The following is a 14,612-nucleotide window of genomic DNA, read 5'->3' on the forward strand; positions in this document are numbered from 1 at the left end:
AAATACTTCAATATAAAATCCAGAAAATAAGAAGTGGTAATAAAGGAATTCTTAAGTCTTTGAGTGGCAGTTCATTAGTGAAACCCAACAGCCTTTTTCAGTTCACTTACAGTGTGGAAGAGTAAGTTTTGCCACAGAGGGACATTATCAACTTCAGACAAACTCATGATTAGGTTTAGTTAAAGGCAATTTCAGATATGCCTCACATGAAAGTTTTCTGGGGTTGAGACTTACATTCTTTCTACCACCCCCGTCAACTACTTCAGTACTCCTGTGACAGGAAAGCCTCACAGCCATCACAGAATCACAGAATAGTTAGGGTTGGAAAGGACCTTAAGATCGTCCAGTTCCAACCCCCCTGCCATAAGCAGGGACAATGACTATACAAATTGAAAAAAAAAAAAAAACAACCAAAAAAACAGAATCACACTTCTACCAGATAAAAGTCACATGTAAACAGCTACTTGGGTACTTGGGTTTTTTTGTGGTTTTTTTTTTTGGCTGATAGTAATCCTTTGATTTAAGACGTCTCTGTAAAGAAGGAAATGACAATCTGGAACAGACATCTTAGCCTTATTTCTCTTCTGTGAATAAAAGTCAAGTTTAAAGTACACATTTTAGCAGCATAGCAGAATTACACATTCATCACAGAATCACAGAATCCCAGAATCCCAAGGGTTGGAAGGGACCTCAAGAGATCATCAACAAATTTATTCCTAGAACTAAGCATTTCCAGTAAATTTTGTCAAACTAGTTTCTACTACTCTATTTAAAAGACACAGAAGTGTATGAGTGCAAAGGAAATTAACTGACAGTGTAACAGAGAGTATTCCATTATGAGGCCAAGGAAATTAACTGACAGTGTAATAGACAGTATTCCATTACGAGGCTATGCCTTTTTGCTTCAACAGCAGCAGCATGAAACATTTGGTAAAAGAGGAAAAAAATTATCTTCTGAGACCAATAATAAATTCCTCAGACACAAAGCTACACACACCTGTTGCCATGTGGCTTTCTGCAAAAGCCACACTGCTTGTTGGGCACCCAAACATATTTGCTTTCACTAATAGAGGTGTGTTCCAAGCCTTCCCGTTTAACTGTCGAAATGTTATCTGGAATGAACAACGGAGGTTCATCGAGTGAAAGACTTCTGCTACTTCTTCTCTGCCGAGGTTGGAGATTCTTATCAATTCTTTTTGATTTGTTTTTTTCTTTATCATCCTCCTTCAGATGTTCTACAACAGTGGGATCTTTTGTCTCTGCCTCTTCCTTCGTGGAGCTACTTGTTTTCATAACAGTTGCAAGCTGGTGTTTCTGGCCCTGAGCTTGCTTCTGACCAAGATTTGAAACATGCCCTGACAATGAGTATGCAGAGTGGTGGGTATCTTTAGAAAAGCTATGATGAGTAGGAGATTTCTCACTTGCTCTTTGAATTGATGACTTCTGTACTTGCCCAGAAGTTTGAACTCGGGGTATTTTCTTCGGCATTGTATTGGTCTGCTTTTTTACAGTCACCCCTGAAATACAGCTCTTTGATTTCGAACTCAGGTCAGACTGTTTCTTTCTAATTTTAACTGGGTTATTTGAATCCTGATGGCTCTCTTGATCATCTGCATTCCGCTTCAGACTTGCTGAATAGGGACTATGAAGACCTGAAGCTGTAAGACCAGCTCTTGTTCTTGAACGTGTTATTTCTTGTTGTGCTGCACCTGACTTCTGTCGAGTACCTGCAGTCAGATTTTGTTTATTCTGTGTAACAGATTTACTGTGCCGGGGCCTAATATTCTTGTCACATTTTGATGGAATGTTAACTTGTTTATCATCATCCTGCGACTTTGATGCTTCAGGGCTTTCTACTTCAGTGCTGATCTGCTGCTGTACATTTTGGCTTGCCTGGTCAAGATCAGTGCATTCCAAAATGTTAATTCCTGGGTCAGCAGAAGTAAACTCTTTGCTTTTTAAGTCTTTATTATCAAAATTTGTACTGTCCAACGGTTTCTCAGATGAAGTTACAGTTTTCTCCATTCCCTTGTCATTATCTGCAAGTTCTGTTATACATTCCTTTATTGACAGCGTATTTCCATCAGGAACTTCCACATTCTGGGAACCTAAAATACAATCAACCCCCTCCTCTACAGAGCTGGACAAACTCAAAAAGGTCTCAGAGATTTCACTTGGATTCACACAAACACTAGATGGATTATTAGCTTTTCCAGTTACCACACTTTGTTCGTGCTCTTCTGTTTTCTTCTTCAATTCCTCTGTTTTATTTTCAGACTTTTCTTCTGAAGAAGTTTCAGAGACCACTGAATCAAGCACATCATTTGCTTCATTTTTAACTGCAGTAATTTCAGTATCTGCAGATACTGAACAAGCTGACTCAACATTTTCAGATTCAGTCTTCATTGCAACCTCAGTTATTTTCTTTTTTTCTTCTTCAGAAGAACAGGCTCCCGCTAAACTAGCACAACTTAACTCTTGGGATGCTTCCTCAACTTTTGCCTGGTATGGGGTTTCAGACTTGACTTCATTCATGTCTTCGGGACCAGGAGGACATTCTGTATTACTCTGGGATGCTGTAACTGCTGCTGCAGTTCCTTCTATCTGTCCTGATCTTCTTGCACTCCGCCTAACTTCTTTAGGCTGCTCCGTTTTCAAGGGTGCAGCAACATCTGCCTCTTTAGCTGGACTTCTCTCTTGTTTCTGTCCAGTTTTTGGAGCAGATCCACTTTTTACAGATGATTTCTTGGTATTAACTAGAGGTGCAACGTTTGAACGCTTGGCTAGCGTGCTCTGTCGCAAACTCCGTACTGGTTCTAGAAAGGGAGAAAGAAAATATCTTAGCTATACTGCATCCTCCTCTTTGTAAATACAAGACCTATCTAGAATAGAACTGATTTAGCTTACTGGACACAAAGAGAACTTACAACTTCGCTGTTTATTAAACTTAAAATACCCAACCAAATAAAACCCAAACACCCTTCCCCAAACAAACACACCCCCCTCAAAAACACAAACAAACAAAAAACCAACCGAGCAACCAAAAAAAAACAAACAAAAATCATAAAAAGCCCTCACAGCTGTCTACTTTAAAAAGTAGTAAATTACTTGCATTTCAATTTTACACTACTACAGTATGGAGGTAAGTCCTCTTTATTCTAATGGCTACAAAAGTTCTGAATAGCATATACAAAACAGAAGTGAGAACAAAGGCAATCAAAACCCACTGTACTTTTCTACAGTTCAATTTTTTTTACCTCAAGTAAAAGTTGCACAACTAAGTTATATTGTGTTTGGAAGTAAAGCTGTGAAGCTTACAAAGCTTTTAGAAAACACAGTACCAGAATCTGAGATTCAACCATATTCTCACTCGATGCCATCTCCTACATTTTCTGAACAACACACCATGCCTGCATGGTGTCTTTTTAAAAAGCATACTCATCAGCTTTGTACCACAGGCTCTTATTTAAACCCTGATTTTATTTTTTTAACTCAGCCTACACTACAGGGGGAATAAGCAGTGCTGTAAATTACTCCATCAATTCACCAAGTTAGAAAAAACCCTAACCATAAGAAACTAGCAGCCACACAATTTAAAATTTGATTAAAATACTTAGGCATATTGAGTATTCTGATGGAAGACTGACTGCAATTGCTATAAACCCAGGAGCGCGGTGAACAGAGCGGGTGAACAGAGCAGGTCGAGGCAGTTCGCGCAGCACTTCATGCGGGCAGGCGAGCGGGATGGTGAGCACTCGCCGTATGACCAGGGCCCGGTCTGGGAGTTCTGCTCTGGCTGCCCCGGCGGTGGCCACCGCAGGCACTCAAGACAGAGCCGATGAGAGGGGAGTCTGCAGTGCAGACTTTGGGGTGTAGAGAGTGCCTGCACTGGTCTGGTGAGGGAAAGGTACACAATGGGCAGGGCTGCACTCAGTGCTCCCTGGTGGAGGCTCTCCTGCAGCAGGTGACTGAGCTGCAGGGAGCTATTAATAGGCTACAAGATGTCAGGGTAGCTGAGAGAAAACAGGAATGCTTGCTCCCTGCCCAAACTGTGCAGAGTCCTCAAGCTTCCCCTGTAGCTCATGGAGGAAAGAAGGAGGTTGTTAACTCTCAAAGCTGGGAATTGGTGACAAAATAACAACAAAAAAAGGAGGAAAAGGACAATTAAAAGCAAGGGACTTCCTCCTGAACCTGTTGCCCCCACGCAGAACCGCTCTGCTGTCCCGCAGTGGGCTCACGAGGAAACGCAGTTGCGCCAGAAACAGCCTGGTGATGCACTAGTAAAGAAGATTTCTACTGGTGCTGCCAGGAAAAAGCCGTGGGTCGTAGTAGTAGGGGATTCTACTTTGAAAGGGACAGAAGCACTCGTCTGTCAGCCTGACCCGGTCTCAAGGGAGGTGTGCTGCCTGCCAGGGGCACAGATCAGGGATGTGGCAGAGAGGCTGCCTGCTCTGGTAAGCCCCACGGACTATTACCCACTTCTGGTGATACATGTGGGTGCTAGGGATATACATAGTAGTAGCCTGGGGAACATAAAGAAGGACTACAGAGCCCTGGGAGAGGTGGTTAAGGCCTCTGGAGCTCAGACAGCCTTTTCGTCTATTCTCCAGGATACAGGGGAGGACCTAAAAAAAGCTAGGAGGATTAGCCAGGTTAATAAATGGTTAAAAGGGTGGCATCATAGTCAGGGGTTTGGGTGCCTTGAAGATGGGACCCAAGTTTGTAAGCCAGGTATAGCGGGGGCTGGTGGAGCTGGTCTGATCAAGAAGGGGTAAAACAGTTTTGGTAGGAGGCTTGCCAGACAGATGGGACCCAAGTTTGTAAGCCAGGTATAGCGGGGGCTGGTGGAGCTGGTCTGATCAAGAAGGGGTAGAACAGTTTTGGTAGGAGGCTTGCCAGACTGGTTAAGGAGGCTTTAAACTAGATGTGTTGGGGGAGGGGGGCATCATTCCATCCCAACACTCCCAGTCAGTTGCCAGCACCTATAATAAATGCTTGGACCAATGCAGAGATATTCAAGCTGCTCCAGCCAATGAGCCAGCTTCATTTGGAGCTCAACTCAGATGCCTCTATACAAATGCCCGTAGCATGGGGAACAAACAAGAGGAATTAGAGATGTGTGCTCGTCTATGGGGGTATGATATTATAGGCATCACAGAAACATGGTGGGATGGCTCCTATGACTGGAGTGTTGGAATGGAAGGTTACAGACTCTTTAGGAAAGACAGGCCTGGCAGGTGCGGAGGGGGAGTTGCCCTTTATGTTAGGGATAGGCTGGAGAGTATGGAACTCTGTCTGGGGACAGGTGAGCAGTTAACAGAGAGCTTGTGGGTCAGGGTTAAAGGGAAAACAGCAATGGGAGACATTACTGTGGGGATATGTTACAGACCACCTGATCAAGAGGAATCTGCGGATGAAGTACTCTATAGGCAGATAGGAAAAGCCTCATGCTCACAGGCCCTCGTTCTCATGGGTGACTTCAACCACCCTGACATCTGTTGGAATGACGGTACGGCCAGGCACAAGCAATCCAGGAGGTTCCTCGATTGTGTGGAAGACAACTTCCTTCTGCAAGTAATAGAGGAGCCGACAAGGAGAGGTGACATGCTTGACCTCCTGCTCACCAACAGGGAAGGGCTCGTTGGAAATGTGGCACTGCAGGGCAGCCCTGGATGCAGCAACCACGAGATGGTTGAATTTGAGATCCTTAGGACAGAGGAAAGAGCGTGCAGCAAGCTCACTGCCCTAGACTTCAAAAGAGCAGACTTGGGCCTCTTCAGGAACCTGCTTAGTAAGGTTCCATGGGATATAGCCCTAGAGGACAGGGGGGCTCAAGACTCTTGGTTGGTCTTCAAGGATCACCTGCTACAAGCTCAGGAGTGTTGCATCCCAACTAGAAGGAAGTGCAGCAGGAGGGCCAGGAGACCTCCTTGGATGGATAAGGAGCTCCTGAGGAAAACTCAAATGAAAAAAAGAGTTTTATAGAAAGTGTAAGCAAGGACAGGCGGCCTGGGAAGAGTACAAGGATATTGTTTGGGAAGCTAGGGACCAGGTTAGGAAAGCTAAGGCCCAGTTAGAATTAAACTTGGCTAGAGATATTAAAGATAACAGGAAGGGATTCTACAGGTACATAGCAAATAAAAAACAGATTAGGGAGAATGTACGCCCCCTCAGGAAGCTCTCGGGTGAACTAGCTACACAGGATTTGGAGAAGGCTGAGGTTCTGAATGACTTCTTTGCCTCGGTCTTCTCTAGCAAAGGCTCTGACCGCACCACCCAAGTCTTGGAAGGCAGACGCAGGGACTGTGAGAATGAAGACCTTGGGCCCACTGTAGGAGAGGAATTGGTTCGAGACCATCTTAAAAATCTGAATGTGCACAAGTCCATGGGTCCTGATGAAAGCCATGCACGGGTCCTGAAGGAGCTGGCAAATGAAGTTGCTAAGCCACTGTCCATCATATTTGAAAAACCATGGCAGTCAGGTGAAGTTCCCGACCACTGGAAAATGGGAAATATAACCCCCATTTTCAAGAAGGGGAAAATGGATGACCCGGGGAATTACAGACCAGTCAGTCTCACCTCTGTGCCTGGCAAAATCTTGGAGCAGGTTCTCCTGGAAGGCATGCTAAGGCACATGAAAATCAACAAGGTGCTTGGTGACAGCCAGCATGGCTTCACTAAGGGGAGATCCTGCCTGATCAATTTGGTGGCCTTCTATAATGGGGCTATGGAACTGATAGACAGCGGTAAAGCAGTTGATGTCATCTACTTGGATTTGTGTAAAGCGACTGACACTGTTCCACACAACATTCTTGTCTCTAAACTGGACAGACATCAATTTGATGAATGGACCACTCGGTGGATAAAGAACTGGATGGATGGCCGCACACAAAGAGTTGTGGTCAATGGCTCAATGTCTGGCTGGAGACCTGTAACAAATGGTGTCCCTCAGGGATCGGTGTTGGGACCAGTCTTGTTTAACATCTTCGCTGCTGACATGGACAGTGGGATTGAGTGCGCCCTCAGCAAGTTTGCCGATGACACCAAGCTGTGTGGTTCGGTTGATACGCTGGAGGGAAGGAATGCCATTCAGAGGGACCTCGACATGCTTGTAAGGTGGGCTGATGCCAACCTTATGAAGTTTAACCATGCCAAGTGTAAGGTCCTACACCTGGGTCGAAGCAATCCCAGACACAGCTACAAGCTGGGCAGAGAAGAGATTCAGGGCAGCCCTGCAAAGAAGGACTTGGGGGTGCTGGTCGATGAGAAAATGAACATGAGCCAGCAGTGTGCGCTTGCAGCCCAGAAAGCCAACTGTATCCTGGGCTGCATCAAAAGGAGCGTGACCAGCAGGTCGAAGGAGGTGATCCTGCCCCTTTACTCTGCTCTCGTGAGACCTCACTTGGAATATTGTGTGCAGTTCTGGTGTCCTCAACATAAAAAAGACATGGATCTGTTGGAACAAGTCCAGAGGAGGACCACGAGAATGATCAGCGGACTGGAGCACCTCCTCTATGAAGACAGGCTGAAAAAGTTGGGGCTGTTCAGCCTGGAGAAGAGAAGGGTGCGTGGAGACCTCATAGCAGCCTTCCAGTATCTGAAGGGGGCATATAGGGATGCTGGGGATGGACTCTTCATTATGGACTGTAGTGGTAGACAAGGGGTAATGGGTTAAAACTTAAACAGGGGAAGTTTAAATTAGATATAAGGAGGAAATTCTTTCCTGTTAGGGTGGTGAGGCACTGGAATAGGTCACCCAGGGAGGTTGTGAATGCTCCATCCCTGGCAGAGTTCAAGTCCACGTTGGACAAGGCCTTGGGTAATATGGTTTAGAGTGAGGTGTCCGTGCCCATGGCAGGGGGACTGGAACTTGATGATCTTAAGGTCCTTTCCAACCCAAACTATTCTATGATTCTAAAATACACTAACAAAAATCACTAGAATTAAAATTTTAATTTAAAATAAACACGGTAACCTAATATTCCAATGTTATTTGCAAATCCACCATGCTTCTGTTAGTGAAGAACCACAGTGCTAATCTGATGCAGGTAAAAGGATCAAAATCTTAAAATTACTATCAGGACCACTGGCCAAAAAATGGACACAAAATATTTATTAAACAGGAACTCAAACTGAGTAGTACTCTATGGATGCTGACTTCAAGCTGCAGTGAATAAAAATGATGTATCTGTACTTGAATTCATAGAAGCAAACATCAAAGCTTTACTTTAATCTTATAAATGTTAGGGGTGTGGGATTATAAAAATTTAATTTACTTTAAATGTGCAAATACACATAATAAATTGAATGCTCACCTTGTGCCATTAATCGTGGTGATTTTCTTGGTGATGTGACTGATGTTTCCTCACAACGGCTCCTCAAATTCCTGTTAGGTAAAACAAGCTCATCATCATCGATGGTGTCATTCCCACTCTCTTTAACTCCTTCTTCATCCATAATATCATCAAGACCGATCACTGGAAAAAACAAGCAAACAAGAAAGAGCCTAAAACTTAAAATGATCAAAAATATTGCAGCTGTAATGCCAAGCAAGACAGGGGAAGAGACAGGGAAAAATAAATTAATTTGCCGTCTAAAAACAAACGGGAAAAAATGAAGAAACGCAAGACAAAATTTCCATGTGAGGCAGTTTCAGTGTAGAAGAAGCTATTACCCAAAGCTTAAAATTCTGTAGCTTTATTCCTTACAGCTTTTTGGTGGACTCACATTTTTACTGTTTTGTTTTGTTTTGCCACAGGAAGGTCCCCAGACTTAGAGGATCAGCTGTCCCCTCACTGTCCCCTCCCACCTAAGAGAAAGTGAAGAAAGGTAAACAGCAGAAAGAGCTGATCCAGTAGTGTAAAGAGTTTAAAATCACAGTTTTCTCACAGGACACAACTTTAAAACTTTAAGTCCCACCCGCATCACATATCTGCAACCCCTTTTGGGAAGAGTATGGAGTGCAGCATGCACTAGTCTCCTAGGAGAGTAAGAATATTATCTTTGTTAAATGCCTAACCTCCCCTACAAAGGATCGCTGAGGTATCTCCTGCAAATACATTTCCTAACAGACAGGCCACTGTACCAGCCATTCTCCTCACCTTCTCTAAGTTTAGTTCTGCAATGGTAGCCTCTCCTATCGCAAGATCCTATGTGTGATTAATGAATCCTGGTCCCTGTGGAATGAGAAATTTGCAAGATCAAGCCAAACACCCATGTGACTTTACAAAACATGTAGGAGGGTCTGACAAATACAGCACAGACTCCAAACAACCAAATATGCCTGTTTTTCACTATTCAGGAAACTAACTAGAAGCATTTTTAAGATAAACTACCTCATATGACAGAAATAAGATACCTAAAAATTTCTATCAATTGCTTACTTAAAACTGATTTAAATTAATAAATTTATCTTAGAAATCAAAATAAACAACAGAAAATAAAAATTGTTAAAATCTTTAGACTGTCTCAAAAAAATCTGTCAATTCTTGCTCCTTCTGAAGTCCGATGTTACTTACAACTTCAAAAAAAATAATGTTCTTGCAAAGGCACTACAATAATGAACATACTTTTAAGATAATGAAAATTGGAAGTTGCAAAACACTGCTACTAATGACTAAACAAGTCTATTCAATCCACAAGCACCTGTCATGAAAAATTAAAATAAGCCAACCAAACCACCTGGTAATGTTAAAGTTCAAGTATTAAGATTTTAAAAAGCCTCTTAAGGAAGCCTGACCCTGGAACCAGGTAATCCGCACTCTAAACCTCCAAAATTAGATGGTTGCCAGGAACTGAAAGCTAGGAGTTTCTTGAACTGACAATTTATTTTTACTCATTTTATTTTAACCATAATTTTTAGTTACTGTATTGTGCACATCAATTTACAGGAAAAGTGTGTCTCATTAAATTACTGGCAATTTTCACTTTCCAATCCACAGAGCCACCTTTATGTCTGTGTGTATGTATTTATGTAACCAACACCACACACAAGCTGCAGAGGACTGATAAGATGGTCTTACTCCACTCATCCAAATATTCTTTCATCACTTATTTGCTATAAGCTACCTCCTGGAGAAAAGGACACACTGGCAAAAAGATGACATTACAAGTGCCCTGTTAGACTTTATTTTCCCCTAAATATCTAATACTTCCCACTGTCCAAGATGGAAAACTGAACAAGACGGACTCTCACCCTAATTCCAGCTGCTCATTCTTGTGTTCTCAAATGCGTCCTACCAACTGCTCTGCACTTTGGTATTAGCATTCTCATTAAAGAACATTCCTTCAAAATGTGGAACTGGTATTGGGGAACAGACTGTGACAAAGGAGGCTCCTTTCAGATCCTCTTCTGTTTCCTCACTGTAGAACTAAACTACCAAGCTATGGAGGACAACATTACAAATAAAAACTACTCAGACTTCTGAAACAGCTCTGGAGCAGATTTCAGGGCTGCCATTAGTCTTCGGGTTTACAAGGTTCTTGCTCAAGTTACTGAATTTACACACCCTCCTTTATCAGTAACAAAGGGGACACATTTTGTCTACTGTTGACAGTTTGAAATATCAGAATTAAAGTATTTTCATACTTACAAGACTCTGTGCTGTAGCTTTAATTTTACAGAGGAATTTGAAGCACAGAATCTTGCAAATTTCAAACCACCTGAGCTATAACTCGGCTAGTACAGCCCCATGAGGCCCCAGGATGAGGAGCATTCGACACAGACCCTGCTGGGAAGAGAAAAAGGGACAGAGAACAGTAATAGATACAGAGAAGACTAGGAAATTAAATTATGAAAAAAGAAGCAGAAGTAGAAAAACAGCACTGGGAAAAGTAAACAAACAAAAGCAAAACCAGACAGAACTAGAAAGATACAGATGGTCTTAGTAATATTTAAGATTATTTCAGTAATACAGAAATTAAGACAGAATGATAAAATACAAAAGAAAGGAAAAAATAAAGGAAAAACGTGAATAGAAAAAGTTGTACACCAGTGTACAACTGAACAAGCTGCAAATAACGAAATTATGAGTCACATTCAACATATTTGTACTGGAAAAGACACCACTGGCCTTCACCTTAGTATTTTGAGTCTCTCCATTACTTGTGAAGTATTTAAACTTCCAAACTACTGTGCTGTGCTGATGTTTATGTTATACAATAATAGAATAACATGCAGGAAAAAAAAAAAATCACTTGCAAGTTTAAAGTAAAATTTTCCATGCATTAAAACAAAAGCATGGCCATTTTTTAATTCTTCAGCAATGTAAAATTGAGCAAAACAACCCTTACTTGCTGGTAGTAAAAGAGGGACAGGGAAGAAAATACCCCTAAAAACATTATCAAAATCTTTGAACTTTATAAATCTTTGTTTTTATTAATGCAAGTCTTCCTTTGATTTTCTTCAGCCAAAATTAGAAATACTAAGGTATTACTAAGTCTCTAGAATGTAAATAAAGATGGCATACTTCATATTAAAACATTTTTCTACTGACATTTGTGATGCATACATCCAATAGACAGAATTAAAAATGCTCTGTCAGAAAAAAATGTATTTGCAAGGGAAACAAGGTCACTGATATAATTTACGTAAGGAAACACCAAATCCCAACTGCTTTACAAAAGTTCTCCTGTAAGCCTGTAACCTGCTTAAAAAAGAATGTGCCTGTGAGTACTCTGTACTAACTGCCCAGCGCAAGAAAAGAAACACAATAAGTACCATGGGAAACACTAAAGATTTACTCCCATTCTTCATTAATCTCTGAATTGTAGAGGGATTTTCTCGTTTTAATAAAACATATGAAAATCAACTAGGATTACTAAATTTAATAAAACATGCATCTTTCAAAAAAAGATGGGAGTTACATCACCGGCTACTGGTTTATGGTTCTTTAGCACAGGAGCCTGTTACTTTGGAAATAAGGAGTCGTAAAGAACAAATTTCATCAACAAAGTAAAAACACAGCACCAAACCAAGCACTTTAAAGCAAATTATTTTATAAAGAAGAGAGCCTTTATATGAGCTCTGTGATTCATAAATACATGAACCGCCTTTTAAATCCTATTACACATTCAACCTCTCTCCATCCATAAAACTGATCCAAAGGAATAAATAACTAAAGCTTTCAAATGATAGCTTGTTACCTACAAACAGAAAAGAGTGAAAAATAAACATTCTCCAGGTTCTAAGTATAATATCAATATAGTAAATTTAAACTTTATACAGGAAAGTTACTACCTTGGTCACAAGAAACTGTACAACTGTTCGCATGGACAGCTTGGAGGAAGGAAGGCATAAAGAGGTAAGAAAACTTGAGAGAAACAACATTAGACTCAATTTTGGGCTGCATTCTGAATGTTACACTCAAAATTATTTCACCTGCAGGAGGAAAAACACACACACATTTGGATTTAGTGAAAAAAATCCTGATATGACTTACATGCCCAAACAGGACGCTATCTAAAGAAAAGACACACTTGTAGTCAGAACAACTGGTTTGGTTTCAGATATTCAGTAGGTGATCACGATTTTAGCAGAGGTAATGCTGCTTTCAACAGAGGTCATGAAAACACAGTCTAAAACTAGAAAGAACAGACTGCACCTGAGTGAAACAATTTCCCAGCAGCAATACAGAGGGACAGGAAAAAAAAGACAATTAAAAGATGTCCTTAAGAGTCTTAGTACATTCTTGTAGGATTGGTTTTCCTCATCATTAATGAGAAACACCTGATTTAATAAACACTCATAAACTAAATTGGTTTGATTTTTTATTATTAAATCCAGAAATGTGTCCAAATGATACGCTATTCAAATTCCGTTACCTCTATTACATGTATAATCAAACTGCCCCAGTAAATGACATCCTGAAAAGCTACGGAACTTGTGATAGCTGAGAAATAACAACTTAGTATGAGTGTTGGTTATTTAGTTCAACTGCCTGTGACCAGTCTGACCTGCGATGCTCACAAGCTTATAAAACCAGTGGATAAGATTCCAGCATGTCTTCCAGCAGGAAATTACAGAAGAAAACAGAACACCTAACACTAGGGTACCATCCAAAGCTGAAAAAAAGGTGTTGCTCTCAAGAGTTAAGTCACATTCTAAGCTTCAGAAGTTTTCACTTCTGATCAATGAATTGCTCAGGGAAAACAAACAAAAGAAACCCCACAATACAGCAGAATCACACTTCCACACCCACCCACACCACCCAAAGATTAAAAATGCCAAAGAGCCCCTCCTGTGTCAGTCATTCAGTTCTTGGAAGAACAGCCACCAGACCACTCTGATGATCAGAAACACACACCTAAAATATGGTATTGGACACTTCTGCTTGTTTAAAGAACTTTGGTTGCACTTAGCTCTCAAAAGCCTCATTTTGTCAAATTCCGTCCTTCAACTGGCAAAGACAACACATGTATCTGCTTCCCCTATCAACAGTAGGTCTTCCTGCTAATACCTACTTCAGGACAGTAAACTGCTTCTTCCACTACTGCTAAGCTCCTAGGAGCTGCAGTGAATAATAAGATCTATGGACAGCTTGTACCTTGATTCATTCAATAACAGAAAACCTCCTAACTGTGCTGTAAGAGCAGCAATCTGCTCACTCTAACTCCACAAACTTGCAACTCAGCTATATCTTTACAGTTTAGCAGTCATTCTTCACAAACACATCCTAAAAGGATTTCAGCATAACAGCTGTTATTTTGACCCATAACCTTTCCAGCTTGTGAGAAGGTCAGAGTTCCTTCTACATCTGCTCAAAGCCATTACCAGGATCACCTGCAAAGAATCTTCTTCAAACACGTAACTTCAATGAAAATTGAAGACAACCCTATTCAGTTACTCAGTGGCAATCACCAAGCCTGCTCAGAGAGTAGACAAAGATCAACAATGTAACTTAACCGAAGGACCCGTTTTGATCCAGGGAATTGAGTGTACTATCAGCAAGTTTGCTGATGACACTAAGCTGGGAGGGGTGGCCGACACGCCAGAAGGCTGTGCTGCCATCCAGAGGGACCTGGACAGGCTGGAGAGCTGGGTGGGGAATAACTTGATGAAATATAACAGGGGAAAGTGTAGAGTCCTGCATCTGGGCAGGAACAACCCCAGGTTCCAGTATAGGCTGGGGAACGACCTGTTAGAGAGCAGTGTAGGGGAGAGGGACCTGGGGGTCCTGGTGGACGACAGGGTGACCATGAGCCGACACTGTGCCCTTGTGGCCAAGAAGGCCAATGGCATCCTGGGTGTATTAGAAGGGGGGTGGTTAGTAGGTCGAGAGAGGTCCTCCTTCCCCTCTACTCTGCCCTGGTGAGACCTCATCTGGAATATTGTGTCCAGTTCTGGGCCCCTCAGTTTAAAAGGACAGGGACCTGCTGGAGAGAGTCCAGCGCAGGGCAACTAAGATGATTAAGGGAGTGGAGCATCTCCCTTATGAGGAAAGACTGAGGGAGCTGGGTCTCTATAGTTTGGAGAAGAGGAGATTAAGGGGTGACCTTATTAGTGTATATAAATATATAAAGGGGGAGTGTCACGAGGATGGAGCCAGGCTCTTCTCAGTGGCAAACAATGAAAGGACAAGGGGTAATGGGTACAAATTGGAGCACAAGAGGTT

The 14,612-nt window shown here is 41.9% G+C and overlaps 1 protein-coding gene across 6 annotated transcripts in view; it reads right to left on the reverse strand.

Annotated features, from left to right (window-relative positions):
- The window catches only part of PHF3 (PHD finger protein 3), a 55,307-nt gene that overhangs the window by 25,808 nt on the left and 14,887 nt on the right, over window positions 1-14,612 (reverse strand). For 2 of the 6 annotated variants that reach the window (XM_061347836.1, XM_061347840.1), the window contains exons 2-5: window positions 10,593-10,727; window positions 9,102-9,176; window positions 8,316-8,477; window positions 998-2,816 (exon numbers count right to left, since the gene is read on the reverse strand). In XM_061347836.1, the coding sequence (XP_061203820.1) occupies window positions 998-2,816; window positions 8,316-8,457 (1,961 nt within the window). In that variant the 5' untranslated portion in view covers window positions 8,458-8,477; window positions 9,102-9,176; window positions 10,593-10,727. Of the gene's footprint in view, window positions 1-997; window positions 2,817-8,315; window positions 8,478-9,101; window positions 9,177-10,592; window positions 10,731-14,612 lie in introns of all 6 variants that reach the window. The other 4 variants (XM_061347834.1, XM_061347835.1, XM_061347838.1 and 1 more) reach the window with 3 other exon arrangements.

The sequence above is a fragment of the Neopsephotus bourkii genome, unplaced genomic scaffold (assembly GCF_033783945.1).
Source record: "Neopsephotus bourkii isolate Nb327-2 ecotype Australia unplaced genomic scaffold, CSIRO-AGI_Nbou_v1 NB_330, whole genome shotgun sequence".
Classification (NCBI taxonomy): domain Eukaryota; kingdom Metazoa; phylum Chordata; class Aves; order Psittaciformes; family Psittacidae; genus Neopsephotus; species Neopsephotus bourkii.